The 19,076-nt window shown below is 43.3% G+C and overlaps 1 protein-coding gene across 1 annotated transcript in view; it reads left to right on the top strand.

Annotated features, from left to right (window-relative positions):
* CCDC6 (coiled-coil domain containing 6) overlaps positions 1–18,285 on the top strand; it is a 111,091-nt gene extending 92,806 nt beyond the window's left edge. The window contains exons 6-9 of the mRNA XM_018042380.1: positions 163–319; positions 3,777–3,877; positions 12,780–12,904; positions 13,968–18,285. Coding sequence (XP_017897869.1) covers positions 163–319; positions 3,777–3,877; positions 12,780–12,904; positions 13,968–14,162 — 578 coding nt within the window. The 3' untranslated portion in view covers positions 14,163–18,285. The remainder of the gene's footprint in view (positions 1–162; positions 320–3,776; positions 3,878–12,779; positions 12,905–13,967) is intronic.

Consider the following 19,076-nt stretch of genomic DNA (forward strand, 5'->3'; position numbering starts at 1 on the left):
TACTTGGAATTAACTTGAAATCCAGATGTCACCTGTGTGTGGGCAGTGAGAATGGCTGTCTTGTTCTTGGTCTGTGGCACAGAGGCTGGACCAGCCCTGTCTTTTTAAGAGTGAACTGTGACTGCACGGACCTTGGTTTAATCGAGAACTCTGGCTTTTCAGATTCCGAGAAAATGGCGCAGTATTTGGAGGAGGAACGTCACATGAGAGAGGAGAACCTGAGGCTGCAGAGGAAGCTGCAGAGGGAGATGGAGAGAAGAGAGGCCCTCTGTCGACAGCTCTCCGAGAGCGAGTCCAGCTTAGAGATGGATGACGAAAGGTGTGTGCGCGTCCCGCAAACCTCGGGGGAACGATGGCGACAAAAACCAGCCTCCAGCCCGCTTCACTTCCTGTGAGGTGTGGTAGGAGACGGCTGGAACGTCTATTTATTGTCATGGTGAATACTGTCACCTCAAAGTGATTGCCGAGAGTGGGATAAATGAAGACGATTGACCATCCTCCCTAAACACAGAGAGATGAAGAAGATGGCCTTTCCCAAATTACTGATAGGAGAGGCATGGGGCAGGTCACGTGTAGAGAGGCAGCATCCACGTGTGGTTGAATTCATCTGATCCTGTCACGTCTCTTTAGGGCATGGGTGATTGTTACTTAGTTGCTAAGTCACCTCCGACTCTAGCGACCCCATGGACTGTAGCCTGCCAGGATTCTCTGTTCATGGGATTTCCCAGGCAAGGATACTGGAGTGGGTTGCCATTTCCTTCTCCAGGGAACCTTCCTGACCCAGGGATTGAACCTGCGTCTCCTTTTGCTACTACTGAGACGCCAGGGAAGCCCTTAAGAGTATGGGTGGGAGCATCTTGGTTCACAGAAAAAATGAGCAGGCCATGCATGGTACAGCCTGAGAAAGCAAATGTGTCGAGGGGCTGAAAGAGTCTGCCAGAGATGGGCGAAAGGTGTTGAAAGCCAGAGGTTTTGCTTTAACACACTTGGTGACTTTTCAGCCTTTTCGCAGCTACTTTTCAAAACCGAAACAAATACATTTATCTGCCCAGGCCTCAATATCAAGACCCTTCGTTATCCCATTGAGAAATGGGTTGGAATAAGAGAGTCATCCTTTGGTTAGCTAGATAGATTTGCCTTCCCTTTCCTACCCACCCTCCTGCCCTGTACTTTGAAGAGAGGTGATTGTTAAGACAGCCGCCATCCGACAGGCCTGGGCAGCCGGTCTCTGACCAGGGTCTGCCAATGGCTGTGATGACTCATATTTGCTGTTGACACCAGAGCACGTTGTTTGAACACACGTGGACAGTTCTAGCAGATCAGCACTCCATTTCTCTTACTGAACAGATCCAGAGGGCTAATAGGCATTCTGATTAATTCACTGTGGGCAGTGACAGTATTATCATTTCATGAAAAATGTATGATTTTTTTTTTATAATGAAGATCTACTTTTATCATTTAAAATATTTTAATAAAAACAGACATATCTGTTTTTAAAACTATCTTCCTTATTTGAAGAGAATAAAAGTGAGTCTTTTTTTCTCAGAAGTTTATATTCTAAAACCGTCATCCTTAACTCTGAATTTCACTGTTTTTGACAGTGTCTCATTCTTCCTGAAATTCTTATCCTCTGAAAACCGTTTTGACTAAAAACAGCAGCTAGAATATTAGTTAACTTACTACTTAAGTAACTACCTGAAGACATGGAGCAGAGGGTGTATTAACATACACAGCACCCTGTGCTTGATTTTTTTTTTTAAAATGGGATATAGTTGCTTTATACTGTTGTTCATTTCTACTGTACAGCTAAGTGAACCAGCTGTTTGTATACATATATCCCCTGTTTTTGAATTTTGAACATGACGCACTCTGAGGGACATGTTCTCTGACGACAGTAACAACACTAAGGCTACTTCAGGCTTCTGGAGAAAAATCGATTTTTCCCCAGAATTGGTATTTACTGCAGAAGTTTTGCCTTTCTTTCTTTCTTTTTTTTTTTGACTTGTCCAGTGTGCATGGTAGCATCAGAAACAAGGTTTGACTCCCAGCCCCACTCTCCCACTCTTTTTTTTTTTTTTTTTTTTTTTACTTTATTTTACTTTACAATACTGTATTGGTTTTGCCATACATAAGAGTATAGTTGATTTACAACGTTGTGTTTGTTTCAGGTATACAGCAAGGTGATTAAGTTATACAAATCCAGATATCTGGGCTTCCTTGGTGACTCAGATGGTAAAGAATCTGCCTGCAGTGCAGGAGACCTGGGTTCAGTCCCTGGATTAGGAAGATTTCCCTGGAGAAGGGAATGGCTACCCACTCCAGTATTCTTGCCTGGAGAATTTCATGGACAGCAGAGCCTGGTGGGCTCCAGTCCATGGGAGTGCAGAGTCAGACATGACTGAGCAGCTAACACATATTCATCCATCTATCCTTGTCCATATTCGTTTCCCGAATAGGTTAATAGAGCAGATTGCATGCAGCTCCCTGTGCTCTGCAGGGGGTCCCTGCTGCCTTTCTTAGGTTGGACTATCAGGAGTCACGTACAGCTGCCCGTAAAGACATCTGCTGTCCCTACTGGGGACAACATCACATTTGGGAGAAAGAAAATAGACGCTTGAGACTTACATATGTTTAAGACCAAGAAGTGGTCTTAGTAGCCTTGCTGGCTGCAGAATTCCAAGGCGTCTGGTCTAGCAGCACCATGGTGGGCTACACTAAAGAGAGCAGGGAGAACTGGTGGTGGGCAGCTCACTGACAGGTGCGTGCCAGACTTGGGAGCCTTGTTTTCTTTGCATTGACTAAACCGGCCTAGAAATAACTGTGTTCAAGTTCCTCATGTGAGCTGATTAAACATCTGGGCTAAGATTGCCTCTAGGGTAGACGTGTCTGCACGTGTTCCTTCCTTTGGCTGGAAAGCCTGGGAAGGATCCCTTATTAGAGAGTCTCTCAAGCAGAAATTCGCCCTCGTCAGCTCTCTGTGCTTGTTCACCGAGTGAGGTCTAATGTGATTTCTGAATCCAGGAAGAAGTCTGACGCTCACAGTGTGACCTGCTGAGGTACTCACCCGAGTGTCTTTTATTACATCCCCCATTCAAACATGTGACTGTTTGTTAAGCAAGGCCTGCCTTGTAAACAGTTGACATCCACCTCAGGGAACCACGCACCTTTAATTTGATGACATACATCTCAGAGGGCTTGTGTGGGTTGGCCTTTCAAGGAACAATTTAATGTAGCCATTATAGCATTTACATGTAGCCACTGAGCCCCACTGGTAGCTCAGACCATAAAGAATCTGCCTACAATGTGGGAGACCTGGATTTGATCCCTGGGTCGGGATGGTCCCCCTGGAGAAGGAAATGGCAACTCACTGTAGTATTCTTGCCTGGAGAATCCCATGGACAGAGGAGCCTGGCAGAAGTCACAAAGAGTCCAACACAACTGAGCCAGTAACACACACACACACCACACACACTTGCAACATGATTGTGTCTCATTCTTGGGACGGGGGCAGGGAATTCCTGCATAACTGTTCTGTGCCTCCATCCTGAGTAAAGACACCGTGGGTTCCCTCACCCACACCCCTGCAGAGAGCGCTGTGCCAGGCAGCACCGCAGCCTGGCTCTGGCGCCTGTAGTATACACGTGTCCTCGCTACGGCGGCGCCTTCTGCACGTTCAGTTCTAGCTCATGATGCGAGCGTCTGACATTTTCTCAGGGGAGAGTTCTGAGGAACTGCTGGGAGGCAGGCGGCGCTAACCATGTCATCCTGCCTCTTAGGTATTTTAACGAGATGTCTGCACAAGGATTAAGACCTCGCACTGTGTCCAGCCCGATCCCTTACACACCTTCTCCCAGTTCAAGCCGGCCAATATCACCTGGTGAGTATGTGTTCTCAGCTGCCTCTGCGACTCATTTCTGCTGTATTTATTAGGTACCCCTGAATATGTTCCCTCCCAGCATATAAAAGCTGTAAACAGAGAGGGGTCATGTGTTGTCCAGAAACATAAAAAAAAGATCAATACCATCACAACAGTCTTGGCTTCAAATTTTTAAGCACAAATATTGTAATGCCAGCTGGTGGTTTTCTTCAGTTTTTCTGGAACCAAAAAATGTAATTTAACTCTAAAAACCCTTTGTGAAAAGACTATCTTTGACTATGATTTTAGGTGCCAATGAATTGACAAGAACCTTGGGTAGATTTTTCTGAGATGCATCAAAGCTTATTATGGGTTCTCTCGTTATATTCTGTATTCACCATCTCCTTTTTATCCTCAGAATAATTAATGCAGATGGTGTATTAAAATTGAGGGAGCAGTGATGCAGAGGTTCCATAGCTACTGGTCAGATGGCCAAGAAGTGGCGAGGCAGGGCATGTCTTATTTCCAAGGCCTGTGTCCTTCCGAGCACAGGCTGCCTCCTGCTATTGCAGTGATGGCGAGTGGGCCTCAGCCCTGGGACGCAGACCGGGCAAGAAGGAACTGCCTTTGCTTCTGTCTCTGGCTTTGCTCCTCAGAAGCCTTCCCCTCAAAGGCGGGCTTGTCTTCATCTGACCCCAAAAAACTCTCTCCCTGGGGTCCCTGGCTCCATACCCGCACAGCATGGGATTCTCGGGCCAGGAGGGCAAATTAATGATCCAGCAGGGAAGAAAGAGGAAGGCAGGGAGGGAGGGCAGTGAGTGGAGGGAGGAAGGAAAAGGTAGCCGGCCAAGGGCTTGTGTCTTGTGACTGAAGCGTCCAGGCTGCCCTTCTTGTGCTTGCTTGTAAGCAGGTTTTCAGCAGAGTTGGAAAAATGTGGGAGGTGGGGAAAGGGAGCTGGAGGGACAGTCTCACAGTAGAATAAAGTGAGGTGACGGCTTAAAAGGGTGGCAGCAATAAAGGTTCTGTGGTCTGGGACAGTGAAACAGCTTCACGTTGGGGTGTCATCTCATTTTGTCCGTTGTGATCATGGGACACCAAGGATGGATGCCCTTCAGGTTGACAGAGGGGAAGTGCGGCAGCCAGGCAGGTGGCTGAGGATAGCAGGAGGCAGAAATGGCTTGGTTTTGTGAGTTTGGGATCCAGCCCAGCGCTGTGCTGCTATGACTCTTTGTAAGAGGGGTCACACCTTTTGGCTCTTGTTGGTCTGTCTGTTTTTGCCCAAGCCCTGTGGCATGCAGAATCTTAGTTCCCTGACTAGGGATCGAACTCATGCCGCCTGCAGTGAGAATGCAGAGTCTTAACCACCGGCCCACCAAGGACATCTCTAGAAGGGTCATTTTTTAAAAGCCCAGCACAAAGTGTGGCCGCTTTTGTCCACTTGGGGCCGGCGCGCTCTCAGGCATCTGACAGAGTGAAGAGGGGCTGTTTGCAAATCAAAAGGACTTTCTGTTGCGGATCTTCAGCACAATCGTCACTTGTTCTTGCCCCAAAGGATGTTCCTGAGTCTGTTTCTCCTGCTCTGCAGTGGCCTTGAGATCTCTCCAGAAGCTTCTCTCTTAAGCTGCCTCTCAGGTTTCCCCAAAGAGCATGTGGGTTTCACTACCAGGAGGATAAAGGTCTTCTTTGCTTTCTGATTTATCGATGGGAAAGAAAGTCGTAAGTTAGGAAGAAGCACGAAAGAGGAAGGCTTTTATAGCTCATACTGATGCTGATTCATGTTAAGTATAATTTAGTGTTCTCTTTGATTTATTTAAACCTAAATGCATGTGATTTCTAATTCGTTCAATGTAGTGTTGTGGTCACTGAAGAAACCAAAAACAAAAGTGAGACCTTGGTTGGGAATATTAACTTCTGTGGTAACAAATACTCTGCAGGAAGATTTATTCCATGCACAGAATTATGGCTTTTGCTGTCCCTGTTGCTATAACGTGGGGCTTCCTTGTACAGACAAGCTAGTTGGTTGTCCATTAATACTACATCATAGTAAGTAACAATTAGATTTTTTCTTTTTAAATTTCAGTCAGCTTTTGTAAGAACAGTTGTACGATCTTTGAAATTCTAGAATATCATCAAAGTAGATTATAAACTCCTCTTGGCAGTGGAATTACTCCTATTCTCTCTAGTCCGTTGCATGCATAATATATGAGCAACATCTGAATTTTCAAGTTTTCTTTTCACTTTACTTTTTATTGAAAGAATTTGTGGTTCTCAATATTACGAATATCTAATCACTTCTTGAGTGGAACTATGCTGTTTGTATAGTTTTCACTTCCATTTTAAGTATTTTGGCTCTTCTTCCCTTACCATTTCTGGTCAACTTTGGCAGTCCTGTATTTTCATTAACTTGGTGGAATATTTTGAGGGCTATCTCACAACCTGATAGAACTTACGAAAAATTCTTGCTTATATGTGGACTTGTACATGTGGATTATATAGAGGATTATTTTTTCCAGCAATTTTTTTGAAGTTGTTCACTATTTTATATAGCCTAAGAAAAAGCCATTCCCAATTAGCACGTTTTCATGTGCCTACGTCAGGCATGGGGAATAGTGAAGTTTTTAAAAGGATCTATACTGCAGTAGCAACAAGCATAGCTGCTGCCCCTATCTTGATTTCTAATTCCATTCTCGAGTTAAAAGAACTGAGGCTCTTTGGAGAAATGTATGTTTCTCGGGCCTGGGGCAGGGAATATATGAGATGAATGTGGACGTTCCGGTAATGCCAACATAGTAAGGAGAAGCGCAAAAAACACAAAGATAAGAATAGTTCCTAGAGACACAGGAGTAGCTGAAAGGGCTCCCAAAGGCCAAAGCTGGACATTTGAACGATAAATGGTGTAATAGTAGATTGTAACCCAAACAGAAAACAAACATCCATCAGTTCACACTGATCTAAATAAATGACTAAGTAACTAAACAGGGAGAAGAGATAAATCTCTCATTGCAGAGGAATTCCAAATAATTGATGCAGACAGTCTGTCCTCATGGAAGTGGAACTAGCTCCCTGATCTCTAAACGTGGACTGCAAATGAGGACTTGCGGAGAATACGGTGTGAGAAGGAAGGGGAAAAAGTACCTTTATAGTGGAGGAACTTCACAGGTGCTGCCTCAGCCAGGAGATCAAGGTCAACATCGACAGTGGTCAGTCATGTTGGTAGTATGTCCCCTTGATATGAGGGCTTCCCATCTGGCACTAGTGGTAAAGAACCCGCCTGCCAATGCAGGAGACATAAGAGACATTGGTTCGATCCCTGGGTCAGGAAAATCCCCTAGAGGAGGGCATGGCAACCCACTCCAGTATTCTTGCCTGGAGAATCCCATGGACAAAGGAGCCTGGTGAGCTATAGGGTCTCTGCACATAGGGTCGCAGAGAATCAGACATGACTGAAACGACTTAACACACACACACCCTTGATACGATGTGATGAGAAGAGCCCTTTACCTCTGCGGTCTTCCTCCCCAAAGCCTGTCACCCCACGTGGAAAGTGTCAGACAGTAGAGGGACACTCTGTCTGTAAAATACCTGATCAGTACACCTTAAAACTGATGCGGTCATAAATAAACAAGGAAGTTTGAGGAACTATCTCAGCCAAGAGGTGCCTAATGAGACATGACAACTATGCGTAGAACATGCTATCCTAAACGGATTCCTGAAACAGAAGAGGACAGTAGGGAAAACCTCAGGAAATCCAGATAATGTATGAACCTGAGTGGGTAGTAACGTATCAACGTTGGTTTATTAGTTGTGACAAAAGTACCACAGCGGCATAAAAAGTTAATAATAGGGAATCTGTTGGAATTCCCCAGCAATCCAGTGGTTAGGACTGCACGCTTTCAATTCCAAGGTCATGGGTTCAGTCCCTGGTTGAGGAACTGCTGCTGCTGCTAAGTCGCTTCAGGCGTGTCCGACTCTGTGCGACCCCATAGATGGCAGCCCACCAGGCTCCCCTGTCCCTGGGATTCTCCAGGCAAGAACACTGGAGTGGGTTGCCATTTCCTTCTCCAATGCATGAAAGTGAAAAGTGAAAGTGAAGTCGCTTAGTCATGTCCGACTCTTAGCGACCCCATGGACTGCAGCCTACCAGGCTCCTCTTTCCATGGGATTTTCCAGGCAAGAGTACTGGAGTGGGGGAACTAAGATCCTACAAAGCATGTGGTGTGATCAAATAATGATAATACGGAATCTGAGTGTGAAGTGCAGGAACTCTCTATACTTATTTTAGCCACTTTTCTGTAAACCAAAAGCTATTCTAAAAACTATTTTAAAGCTACTAAAATAGATAAGATCAGCTAGTCATGGAAGGTACAGGGAGAAGAGAAAAACCCTTCCGTCTGATCCAGAAGTGACTGTAATATTTAGAGGTCATGTACAGGAGGAAACCTGGCAAAGGAGATTGGGAAGTTGCTCCCAGGGAAGGGGAAGGAAAAGCAGTATCTGATATCACTGAGGCGAAGACAAAGCCTTTCAGCAAGAAGGGAGGGGGGTCAGCTCTGTCCCTCATTGCCCCAGGGTCAGCTGCAATAAAGAGCGGAGAGCAGCAACGCAGCTGGCAGCACAGAAACGCTGCCTACCTTGGCAAGAGCGGCCTTGATGGACTGATGAGGGCAGAGCCAGATCAGGGAGAGCTAAAGAAGAAATCCTATCTCTAGTGCGTGAATGTTCACAGAGACAGTGTTTTCATGAATGGCTTGTAGAACTAAAATAATCTCCAAAGGAACAGAATCTTCAAACTTCTGCCTTTGGTTTGGTTGTATGGTGGTTGGTTTTGTTTTGTTTTTTTCCCTCTCAGTTCAGTTCAGTTCATTCCAGTCACTCAGTCGTGTCCGACTCTTTGCGACCCCGTGAATTGCAGCACGCCAGACCTCCCTGTCCATCGCCAACTCCTGGAGTTTACTCAGACTCATGTGCATCGAGTCAATGATGCCATCCAGCCATCTCATCCTCTGTCGTCCCCTTCTCCTCCTGCCCCCAATCCCTCCCAGGATCAGGGTCTTTTGCAACTCTTCGCGTGAGGTGGCCAAAGGATTGGAGTTTCAGCCTCAGCATCAGTCCTTCCGATGAACACCCAGGACTGGTCTCCTTTAGGATGGACTGGTTGGATCTCCTTGCAGTCCAAGGGACTCTCAAGAGTCTTCTCCAACACCACAGTTCAAAAGCATGAATTCTTCAGCTCTCAGCTTTCTTCACAGTCCAACTCTCATATCCACCACATCTTTTTTCCTTTAGCAGAGATGTATTAGAGGGAATTTGGGGGCAGTCAGAAGAAGCAGAAATATTCATAAAACCATCCAGAATCCTTGTATCCAAAGTGTTAATGTTTTAGTGTTTTCGAGTGTCTTCTCTCCCCATGTCTCCCCTCCCCCATGTCTTGCAACTTCCCTTTTGGTAGTTGATTTTCTATTGGTTATATACATTGGTATCTTCATTTTGCTTAGTGGTATTTTGTCATGAATTGCTTTTAATGAATCTTTTTTTTTTTAATTCACAATCGAGCTAGTGGACAATGAAATAAATCTTAAAATTTTTACTCTAGGCAATGCATTTCTGTAGTAGAGCAAGAGCAATTTATTCCAACAATAACTTCATAAAGCCACAGTATTCTGTTTAGGAGGCATTTTCTATGTAGGTTTTTTTGGGGATGTTTATCCTTTATTATATTCCTGGTCCTTAGTGTCAGATGTATGATGATTATAACTTAGGAGAAAAAGAAAATTTGTAAGACATGGTCTCTGGCCTCTAATGCTTATGATCAACAACAGGGCCTAAGGAAACATAAGAAATAAGATACTATTAATGCAAAGCCAAATATAATGAGTTTTATGTATTTTTATATCCCCTAAAATGTTAAGTTGTGGTGCATCCATACTCAATGACATATTACCCAGCACTAAAAAGGAATTAACTTGATATACACAGTAACTTGGAAGGATCACAGGGGCATTGTGATGAATGAAAAACTAATCTCAAAGGATTCTATACTGTATAATTTCATATCTATTAATATAGCATGCTCAAAGTGAGAAAATTACAGTGATAGAAAACAGATCAGTCCTTGCCAGGGGTTAGGATTAGAGAGAAGGTATAACAATTAAAGGGACAACACATAGAAGTTTGCTTGTGGTTTTGTAATGACTCTATGCTGATTGTGGTGATAATTACTTGGATCAGCACAAGTGATAAAATTACACCTTTACGTGTACACACACACACACACACACACACACACACACACACACACACACAATGAGTTTGTATCTTAGTCACTTGTTTTGGGCCAATGTCAATTTTCTGTTCTTGATAATGTGCTGCGGTTACCTAAGACATCATTGGGGGAAGCTGGGTGAAGGGTAGACAGAGATCCTGTAGTATTTTTGCAACTTCTTATGAATCATAAACTATTTCTAAATAAAAATTGATGATAAAATTAGAAGGTATAATTTTAAAAAAACTAATTTCAAGAGAATTTCAAAGGAGAGAGAGCTACCAGCTTAGAGAGCTTTTGAGATGAGCCTTGAAGGAGAGGTGGTGGTTGTTCAGTTGCTAAGTTGTGTCCAACTCTTTGTGACCCTGTGGACTGCAGCCCAGGCTTCCCTATCCTTCACTGTGTCCCAGAGTTTGCTCAAATTTATGTCCATTGAGTCGGTGATGCTCTCTAACCATCTGTTCTCTGTCATCCCCTTCTCCTGCCTTCAATCTTTTCCAGCGTCAGGGCTTTTCCAATGAGTCGGCTCTTTACAGCAGGTGGCCAAAGTATTGGAGCTTCAGCTTCAGCATCTGTCCTTCCAATGAATATTCAGGGTTGATTTCCTTTAGGATTGACTAGTTTGAACTCCTTGCTGTCCCAGGGATTCTCAAGAGCCTTCTCCAGCACCACAATTTGAAAACATCAATTTGGGAAGTGGTTAAATATCTGTTTCTTTGGGGAGGAACATTGGGATATATAGAGCTTTTTGTTTTCTTCGTTTAATATCCTGAAGTTGCCAAGTTTTCAGTGGTGGCTTTTTGTTTGCCTTTGTGGCTACAACAAACACGGTGGTTTTGTCTTGTTACTATTGGTGTGTCTTTTGACGCCTTCCCCTTTCTTGCATCTGGTCTTTACCCCTTCGCTCTGTTGTTTCCCCTTTATTCTTATTTCTTTTGCCTTCCACTTTCGTAAAGTCTCAGCTGTGCTCCTCTCGAGCCTTGACTTTTTTTATTTTTAGTGGAGATAAGAACACTTAACATGAGATCTACCCTCTTAACACCTTTTTAACTGTTCTGTACGGTATTGTTAAATAGGTACAATGTTGTGCAGCATATCTCTGTAACTTATTCTTCTTTTAAAATTGAAATGTTATTCCCATCAAATAATAGTTCCCCCATTTCCCCCACCCCCTGTCAAGCACCATCCTGCTCTCTGCTTCTGTGAGTTTGACCTAGATCCTTTGTGTGTGTGTTGTCGTGCGGTATCCATCCTTCTGTGACTGGCTTATATTAATTAACATAATGTCCTCCAGGTTCATCACGTTCTTTAAAAAGAAACAAGAGTTTTCTTCTTTTTAAAGGCTGAATAATATTCCGTTGCATGTTTATATCATGTTTTCTCTGTCCACTCGTCTGTTGATGAACTTCTGGGTTGTTTCTGTGTCTTGGCTACTGTGAATAGTGTTGCTATGAACCTGTGGGTGCAAATGTCTTTTCAAGATCCTGTTTTCAGTTCTTTTGGATAAACACCCTGAAGTGGGATTGCTGGATCACTTATGGTAGTTCTATTTTTAATTTTTGAAGAAGCTCCGTAAAGCTTTCTGTAGCGTTCACACCAATTTACATTCTCATCAGCAGTGCCCTGGGTTCTCTTGTCTCCACCTCCTTGCCGACCTTTAGAAATGTTTATTTTTATTTTTTTTAATAGCTGTGCTAACAGGTGTCAGATCATATCCTGTTGTGGTTTAGATTTGCTTTTCACTGATTAATGATGTTGACCCTCTTTTCATGTATCTTATTGGCCATCTGTTTGCCTTCTTTGGAAAAGTGTCTGCTGAGGTTCTCTGCCCATTTTTTATCAGGTTATTTGTTTATTTGCTTTTGCATTGGATGAGTTCCTTACATATTTTGGATATTATTCCATATTATTCCCTTATCTGATATATGATTTATAAATATTTTCTCCCATTCCATAGGTTACCTTTGTGTCGATATTTCCTTCGCTGAGCAGAAGCTTTTTAGTGTACTGTAGTCCCATTTGGCTATCTTTGCTTTTGTGGCTATGTTTTTGGTGTCATATCTAAGAAATCATTGCCAAGACCAAGTTATAAAGCTTTCCCCTATGTTTCCTTATAGGAGTTTTATAGTTTCAGGTTTTATGTGTAAGTCTTTAATTTATTTTGAGTTGATTTTTGTGTGTGGTATAAGTTAGGGCTCCAGTTTCATTCTTTCTGCCTGTGAATGTCAAGTTTTCCCAGCACCATTTGTTGAAGAGATCGCCCTTTTACCGTTGCGTATTCCTGGCACCTTCATTGAAATCATCTGACCATTTATGCGTGGACTTATATCTGGACTGTGTAGTCTGTTCTAGGGCTTAACTTTTACATCCTATGTTATCCATCCATCAGGCCGTTTGGTGAGCCCATCACTTCTCTTACCCGTTTGCATTTTTGTGGATGAATAAGAACTTCCACTTTTTTTTTTTTTGGTCTCAAGGCATGTGGGATCTTAGTTCCCTAACCGGGTATCGACCTGTGCCCCCTGCATTGGCAGCATGGAGTCTTGACCACTAGACCACCAGGGAAGTTCCAGAACTTCCCTCTTTTTAAGCCTCCTAGATGCTTAAGACACCAGAGAGTTGAGTCCAAAGTAATACTCACAAGTTGTTGTTATATTTCAGGTCTCTCATATGCAAGCCACACAGTTGGTTTCACACCACCAACTTCACTGACTAGAGCCGGAATGTCTTATTACAATTCCCCAGGTCTTCATGTGCAGCATATGGGAGCATCCCACGGTATCACAGTGAGTATCCGTGCCGGAAGCAGCGCTTTATGCCTGATGGCGGTAGCGACTGGTATAGCGACATGGGAACTGGTATTGACGCCCTTGGAACTTTACCTTTCTTATCCTTCAGTTCATCTTAAACTTCTAGAGATCTCCCAACAATTCAATGCCGCATTGTGGTGTTGAAACTAAAATCCTTCTCAGGAGGCAAAAACTTGACCTTCACTTTCTTTGAAAAATTGCCCTTCATGAAATGTAGTTTGAACTCTGGCCAATGCCGTGATTGAACTCTAGCCAGCTCCTTGCCATAGCGAATTATTGTTGGCTGCCATCACATCTAAAAGTACTTATTGTCTGCATCTTCACAGCTCGCTGACCCTCAATATTCTTCCTGAAATTAGATTCATTTCTAGTTTCATCCAGAATTTTCTTTCCTGAAATTAGAAGGAACCTTATGTGTATCTGTTTCAGACTCTACTTAATGGAGTATTTTCTTTAGAGCTGACTATGTAGTTGAATAAGAGGCTTGTTGGAAGTGTCACTAATAGAGGTTTGAGAACAGGGTAGAATGGAGGGTGTTCCCAGTGAGGGAATCTTGAAAAGAAGAACCCTATTCTCCAAAAAAAAAAAAGGGTGTGTAAGATATTTCTGAAGCTGTTTTGCTGGTTTGATGAGCTTTACATAAAAGCAGGCATTTTTGGTTGAACCATAGCTTTCGGGATATTGAAAACTTGTTTGAGGGATGGAAGGAACTGGAGGCACACAACAGAGAGAAAACATTTCAGGGGAGGATGTGGCAGCTGTTTTTTCATTTTCGGACAGTCTCATTGAGGGCCCCAAGTCCCGTCGTTTGGTCAGGGCACATTTCATAGTGATTTTGTGTAGCCTTTTCCTAGGCGTCAATGCACACTCTAGCTTCTTGTTTTCATGATGAGTTTGAAAACCACTGGGGAAGGACAAGGACGTGGCCGGCGTTTTGTCTCCGTGGGTCCGCCTCTGGGCAGCCTTAGCCCCGAGTCAGGCTGGGTTAGGGGTGAGCCTGTATGCCTGGTCTGACCTGCTGTTCCTGTCCTCTCTACAGAGGCCTTCACCGCGGAGAAGCAACAGTCCTGACAAATTCAAACGGCCCACGCCGCCTCCGTCTCCCAACACACAGACCCCCGTCCAGCCACCACCACCTCCACCTCCGCCACCCATGCAGCCCGCGGTCCCCTCGGCAGCCACCTCGCAGCCTGCCCCCTCGCAACATTCGGTGCACCCTTCCTCCCAGCCTTAACGCATGTGCTTAGTCCAGACCCCACGTGGGGACTCGTTCATACAGTGGAGCCGTCGACTCGACGCCAAAGGCTTCCTTCCCTGGCATATTCGGATCTGACTTATTTGCACTGAGGTTATCTAGGCTTCACTATTCATTGTGTTGTAAATGTGTGTCGGAAACGCAGCCAGTGTTGTGGGTCTACAACACTAAACAGACGACTCTTTTCCATCGGTGTTCTACTTGAATCTACACGTGCGTCCATTCCCTGGCTGGGACCTCGGCTTTTCAACTCTTTGGTAGTTAAGCAGCAGTGTGCAATTTTTCGCTTGGCCCCCAGAGCTTCATTTTCCTGGCTTTTAGGTTTGTAAAATAAAAAGGGATCTCTTTTTTATATTTTTTTCCATGAATTTGCAGAAAATTACTGAGCTGTTATGACTACCCCTCACCCCTCATTTTAATGGTGTTTACCAAGCATACCAATAATTCAGCACTACAGTTCAGACCTTTGAAAATCTAGCTCTCAGTATAGACCAGAAAGTTAGCTGGATCAGTGCCCAAGATCATGTTTAATAGAGCTTTCTAACAGATACACTTTGTATGGGGTATGTTCAGTACATCTCAACACCCACATCTCTTGTAAAAGAGGTCACCTGAAGTATTGGCTCACATGGCTGTATCTTTTCCATATACATGGGATGGATAATTATTGTATATCTAGGTGTGATTCTGTCTTTACCCTTGATGTTAACCTACCCACACTAGCCCCCTCTCCTGTGAGTTGCTAACTACCCACCGGTGGTTGCAATGGCTGATAAGAACGTGCCGTGTGATTTCTGCTGCCAAAGGCAGTGTGATTGTAATAAAAACAGCTATTTTCCCTCTCCATTCTTTACTTGTGTTCCCCTAAAATAGAGTTTGAACAGATGTTTTAAAGGTGCAAAAGTACTATTAGAAAATACTGTTTGAAATGAACATTATAGGAATACTTTGGCATAATGGCCACAAAATACTTTATCTCTTAGCAGGAAAGAGCTATAGAGGCAAGTAGCACATTAGCCTTGAGGACTGCTTATTTTGCCCAGTAAAAACAAGTGCAGTGTTCAAAGAAGTATATCCTGAATGTGTTATTTTCATTCATTCAGCACAAATTGTTTGGTTTCACTTTAAAGTGGAACACTGTGAGTCACTCTTTGGAACACCTTTGTTTTGGCTTTTCAGCAGTTACTGTTTTGTACTTTGGTAGTAAAGTGATTTTTACCACCTGTGTTTGCATATTTATATATGCTGTGGACGGAAATAACTTACTAGAGAATGTATATTTTATGATGAGAATTGTATCTGTTGGATATAATCAGAGAACTGAAAATTAATTTATCCGTAATTTTTAAGAGTCCATGTTTTGTGACTACCACCTCTCATAGCTAGCTCTTTACTGAACACACTCCTAAGTATAAAGAACCATAACATTGTAGATACTTAATATTGTACAGTAGAGAAACCTCCATTTTTGCCTTCAAATGCATATTTAAGAGTTACAGAATGAGAAAAACTCTTGTTGGCTAATAGTGTTTGACTAGCATCTTAAGAACTTGAGAGTAAAAGCAACAATAGGATTTTTTTTTCCAGCTCTTTCAGTTTCCACCCCCAAACTGAGAGCATCGCTCATAAGTCTATATAAATTTTATTTATAATGTGTAATATACATAATCATAGTACAGTTCTCAAATATAGGGAAGAAGTTTGGCATTTGATTATTGAGGCTTGAGGTTTTTAATTCAATCAGATGGGGTCCTGTCTAACCTGGGTATTTCACCAATGGCTCACTGTCCCTCCTGGCACCTGGCCATTTTGAGGAATTCTGAGAGCAGGCAAACAGGTGTTGCCTGCATGGTACAGTTCTCAGTTTTTCTTAGAGGAGAAATATGGTCTATGTTTACAAGAATTTTCTACAAGACTGTAGGTTTCAGTGCTGTTGGATAGAGGGTCTTGTGCTCAAACAAGAGAGTCTAAAATGTAATGATTTTCCCTCTGCTTGCTAGCAATTTAGTGATCTCCGGAAAGCACAAAAGTTAAAACATTGTCCTATGGTGACTGAGGAGCAAACAGTTCTGATAAATGCCTTCTAGAGATAGGTCCTTAACATTCAGATTTCTACAGGAAGGTGACGCCAGTTTCCCTAGACTAGTCATTTCATCGCAAAATAATACACAGCTCCTTCAAATAGCACTTTTTGACTATAAATCTGTTGCCTCTCCCAGTGGACAATCTGGATTGATCGAACAAACACTACTCTTGAGCTGATGCCATTGCGGGTCTTGTTTGAGTGTTTTGTAACCCTGTGGGGAGCCTGTCATGCTTAGGCAGTACCTGCTAGGGCGGCTCCTTGCCAGTTGTTTAGTCCCCAAGGACCCCAAAGATTTCCACCTCAAGCGCACAGAGGCAAAAGCCCCCTCATCCACAGGAAGCTGACATACCTGGAGCATGTCTTTTGGGGGCTGAATGCAGTTTCTGCTATTCCTGTTGCCCACCCGCAACCCTGGACTGACTCCCAGAGGCCTTGGAAGGCAGGTGGGAGGCACAGCAGGTTCAATAGCTTCGTTTTCCTGTCTCACTGACAGAGACCCTTGGCTATCACTGTGCTGCTAATAGAATAAGTACTTGTCGCCAGATGACCATGCCTTTTATACAAAACCAAATTACTTTCCCGAACACCTGATGCCTCTCTGGGCTCTGAACTGCTCTCGGTCGTTCAGCATGCTGGCATTCTAGACAGACCTCTAGTGATGTAGCAGATGGTGGAAGTATTTAAGATTTGATTTAACTCACTCCTTTGTTCATTGAAAGGAGTTTGACATTTTGAGCTCCTGAGAGCCTGACCACAACCATGGAATGAATGTGTGACCAGAATGTCGCTTTGACACCAAGTGCTGCTGCTGCCCCTTTGTAATTGGCTTCTCACTGATTTGACCAGAAATAATGGATAATGTGAATTTTTGTTAACTGTTCAATTGTAGAAAGATAGAATATGTTATCGCCCTTTGTTAGGTAGACATGAACTTTTCCTGCACGAAGCCTTGCTTGTAGAGGATGCCCTTACAATAAGGCAAGAAAAAGCGTAGTAACTTGTGCTTGGAGAGCTCACTATTTTTATCTTATCGATACAGAAGAAATAATTTCTGCATAACTTGATTCTTCTATCTAGTACTTGTATTATAGGTAACCAACACTGATAACTTTGTAGCGATGACTACCAAAGAAACGCATAGTAAAACAACCTTTTATTTCCAAATTACTAAAGAGCCAGCCATTGACGCTGCTACGTGAGTTCCATGCTCAAGAGCCATTGTAAGAGATTAAGGGGTTTTTAGGTTTTGGGGTTTTGTTTTGGTTTTGCTTTTTTGTTGTTGTTAGGGTTTTTTTTTTTTTTTTAAGTTTCTTTCCTTTTTCTTTCTCTCTCTTTTTTTCTTTTTCAGATAAAACACACACAGCTGTTAGTATAAAATTATAGGGAGCATGTTCCAGAGTGCTCAGCAGTTGTGATTAACTGCCAAGCCCTGGTTGCCTCTCGCTAGGCAATGGAAGGAATCTTCTGTTCATGGTAGTGTGGGTGATGTGTGTGTGCAAGCGTGTGTGTGTGCATTCATGCCTTAACCGGGGTTACTGCTCAACTTTAGTTCCTGACCTAGTCCGCACTGTCATCTAGGTTGTATTGTGCATCTCGATCTGAGCTTCATCCTGGCAAAAACAAAGTTGCAGGCACAACAGCTTGAGAATGCAGTCCTCCAGCAGAGTGTTGGAGCAGGTTGGCCCTGAGCCTTCTTTGGACTTTATTTGGAGCTAGGCATGGAAAGCAAAAGTGGACTGTCCCAAGGAAAGACGTCAACAAGGAAGAGGAGAGAGCCAAGCGCTAGCATGACTTTGGCCTCTGCGTATCTGTGCACACTGTATGTTGTTCATAATAGCTTGTCTACAACTTGACTAGGTTGGAGTTCTGCTAATAGTGGCAATCTTGACATTTCTTGGTCAGAATTTAGAGAGATGTAAGACTTCCAATTAATGTCTTATTTACTTCTTTATGTTGATTAGCCTTTGATACATGTGCTGAATCAGAACCTAAATAAAGATAATTTTTTAAAATGAACCTCCTGAGCCTTATACCCTATTTCTTTCTGGTCTTTGAGTCAGAAAATGAATGTTGTTCCCCGTGGCTCCTGATAGACATTCGTCCTGGATTCTGAATACTGAAGGCTGCCTTAGAAAGTGAGCTTAAGAAGAGGAAACAGAAGAGACTGGTACTGCTCTGTTTCTTAATCAGGATGCTGGTTATCTGGATGTACTGAGGTTTTGAAACTACACTGAACTGTGAGTTTATGATCTGTACCATATATATATGTGTTGTATTTCACTTGAAAACCATAAACCTGGGAGATTATGAAAAGGAAAGAAAAACCACACTCATTCTCAAAATGTTACCTATAAACAATAGAGACACGTATATACACACACGTGCTAAGTAGCTTCAGTTGTGTCCGACTCTTTTCGACCCTATGGACTATAGCCTACAAAGGTGATCAGTATACTTGAGAGCAAGGATTTGAGTGGGTGTGGCTCCGTAGTGCCTTTCTCTTCCTCAGAAAGATAAGATTTCTGGTCTCAGCAAGAGTGAGGAATGAGGAACCTGCATTGTTGGGCTGCATTGTAAGTGGAGGGATGGGTGTCCTGAGTCCAAGCAGTCCACTCTGTTAGGGAACCTTTGCAGCACTATGAGCACATAACCTGGTTATGTAATTTCATTACAAACACACACACACACACACAAAATATATGTACTCAGTCGCTTCAGTTGTGTCTGACTCTTTATAACCTCATGGACTATAGCCCTCCAGGCCCCTCTGTCCATAGTATTTTCCTGGCAAGAATACTGGAGTGGGT

The sequence above is a fragment of the Capra hircus genome, chromosome 28, assembly GCF_001704415.2.
Source record: "Capra hircus breed San Clemente chromosome 28, ASM170441v1, whole genome shotgun sequence".
NCBI lineage: Eukaryota > Metazoa > Chordata > Mammalia > Artiodactyla > Bovidae > Capra > Capra hircus.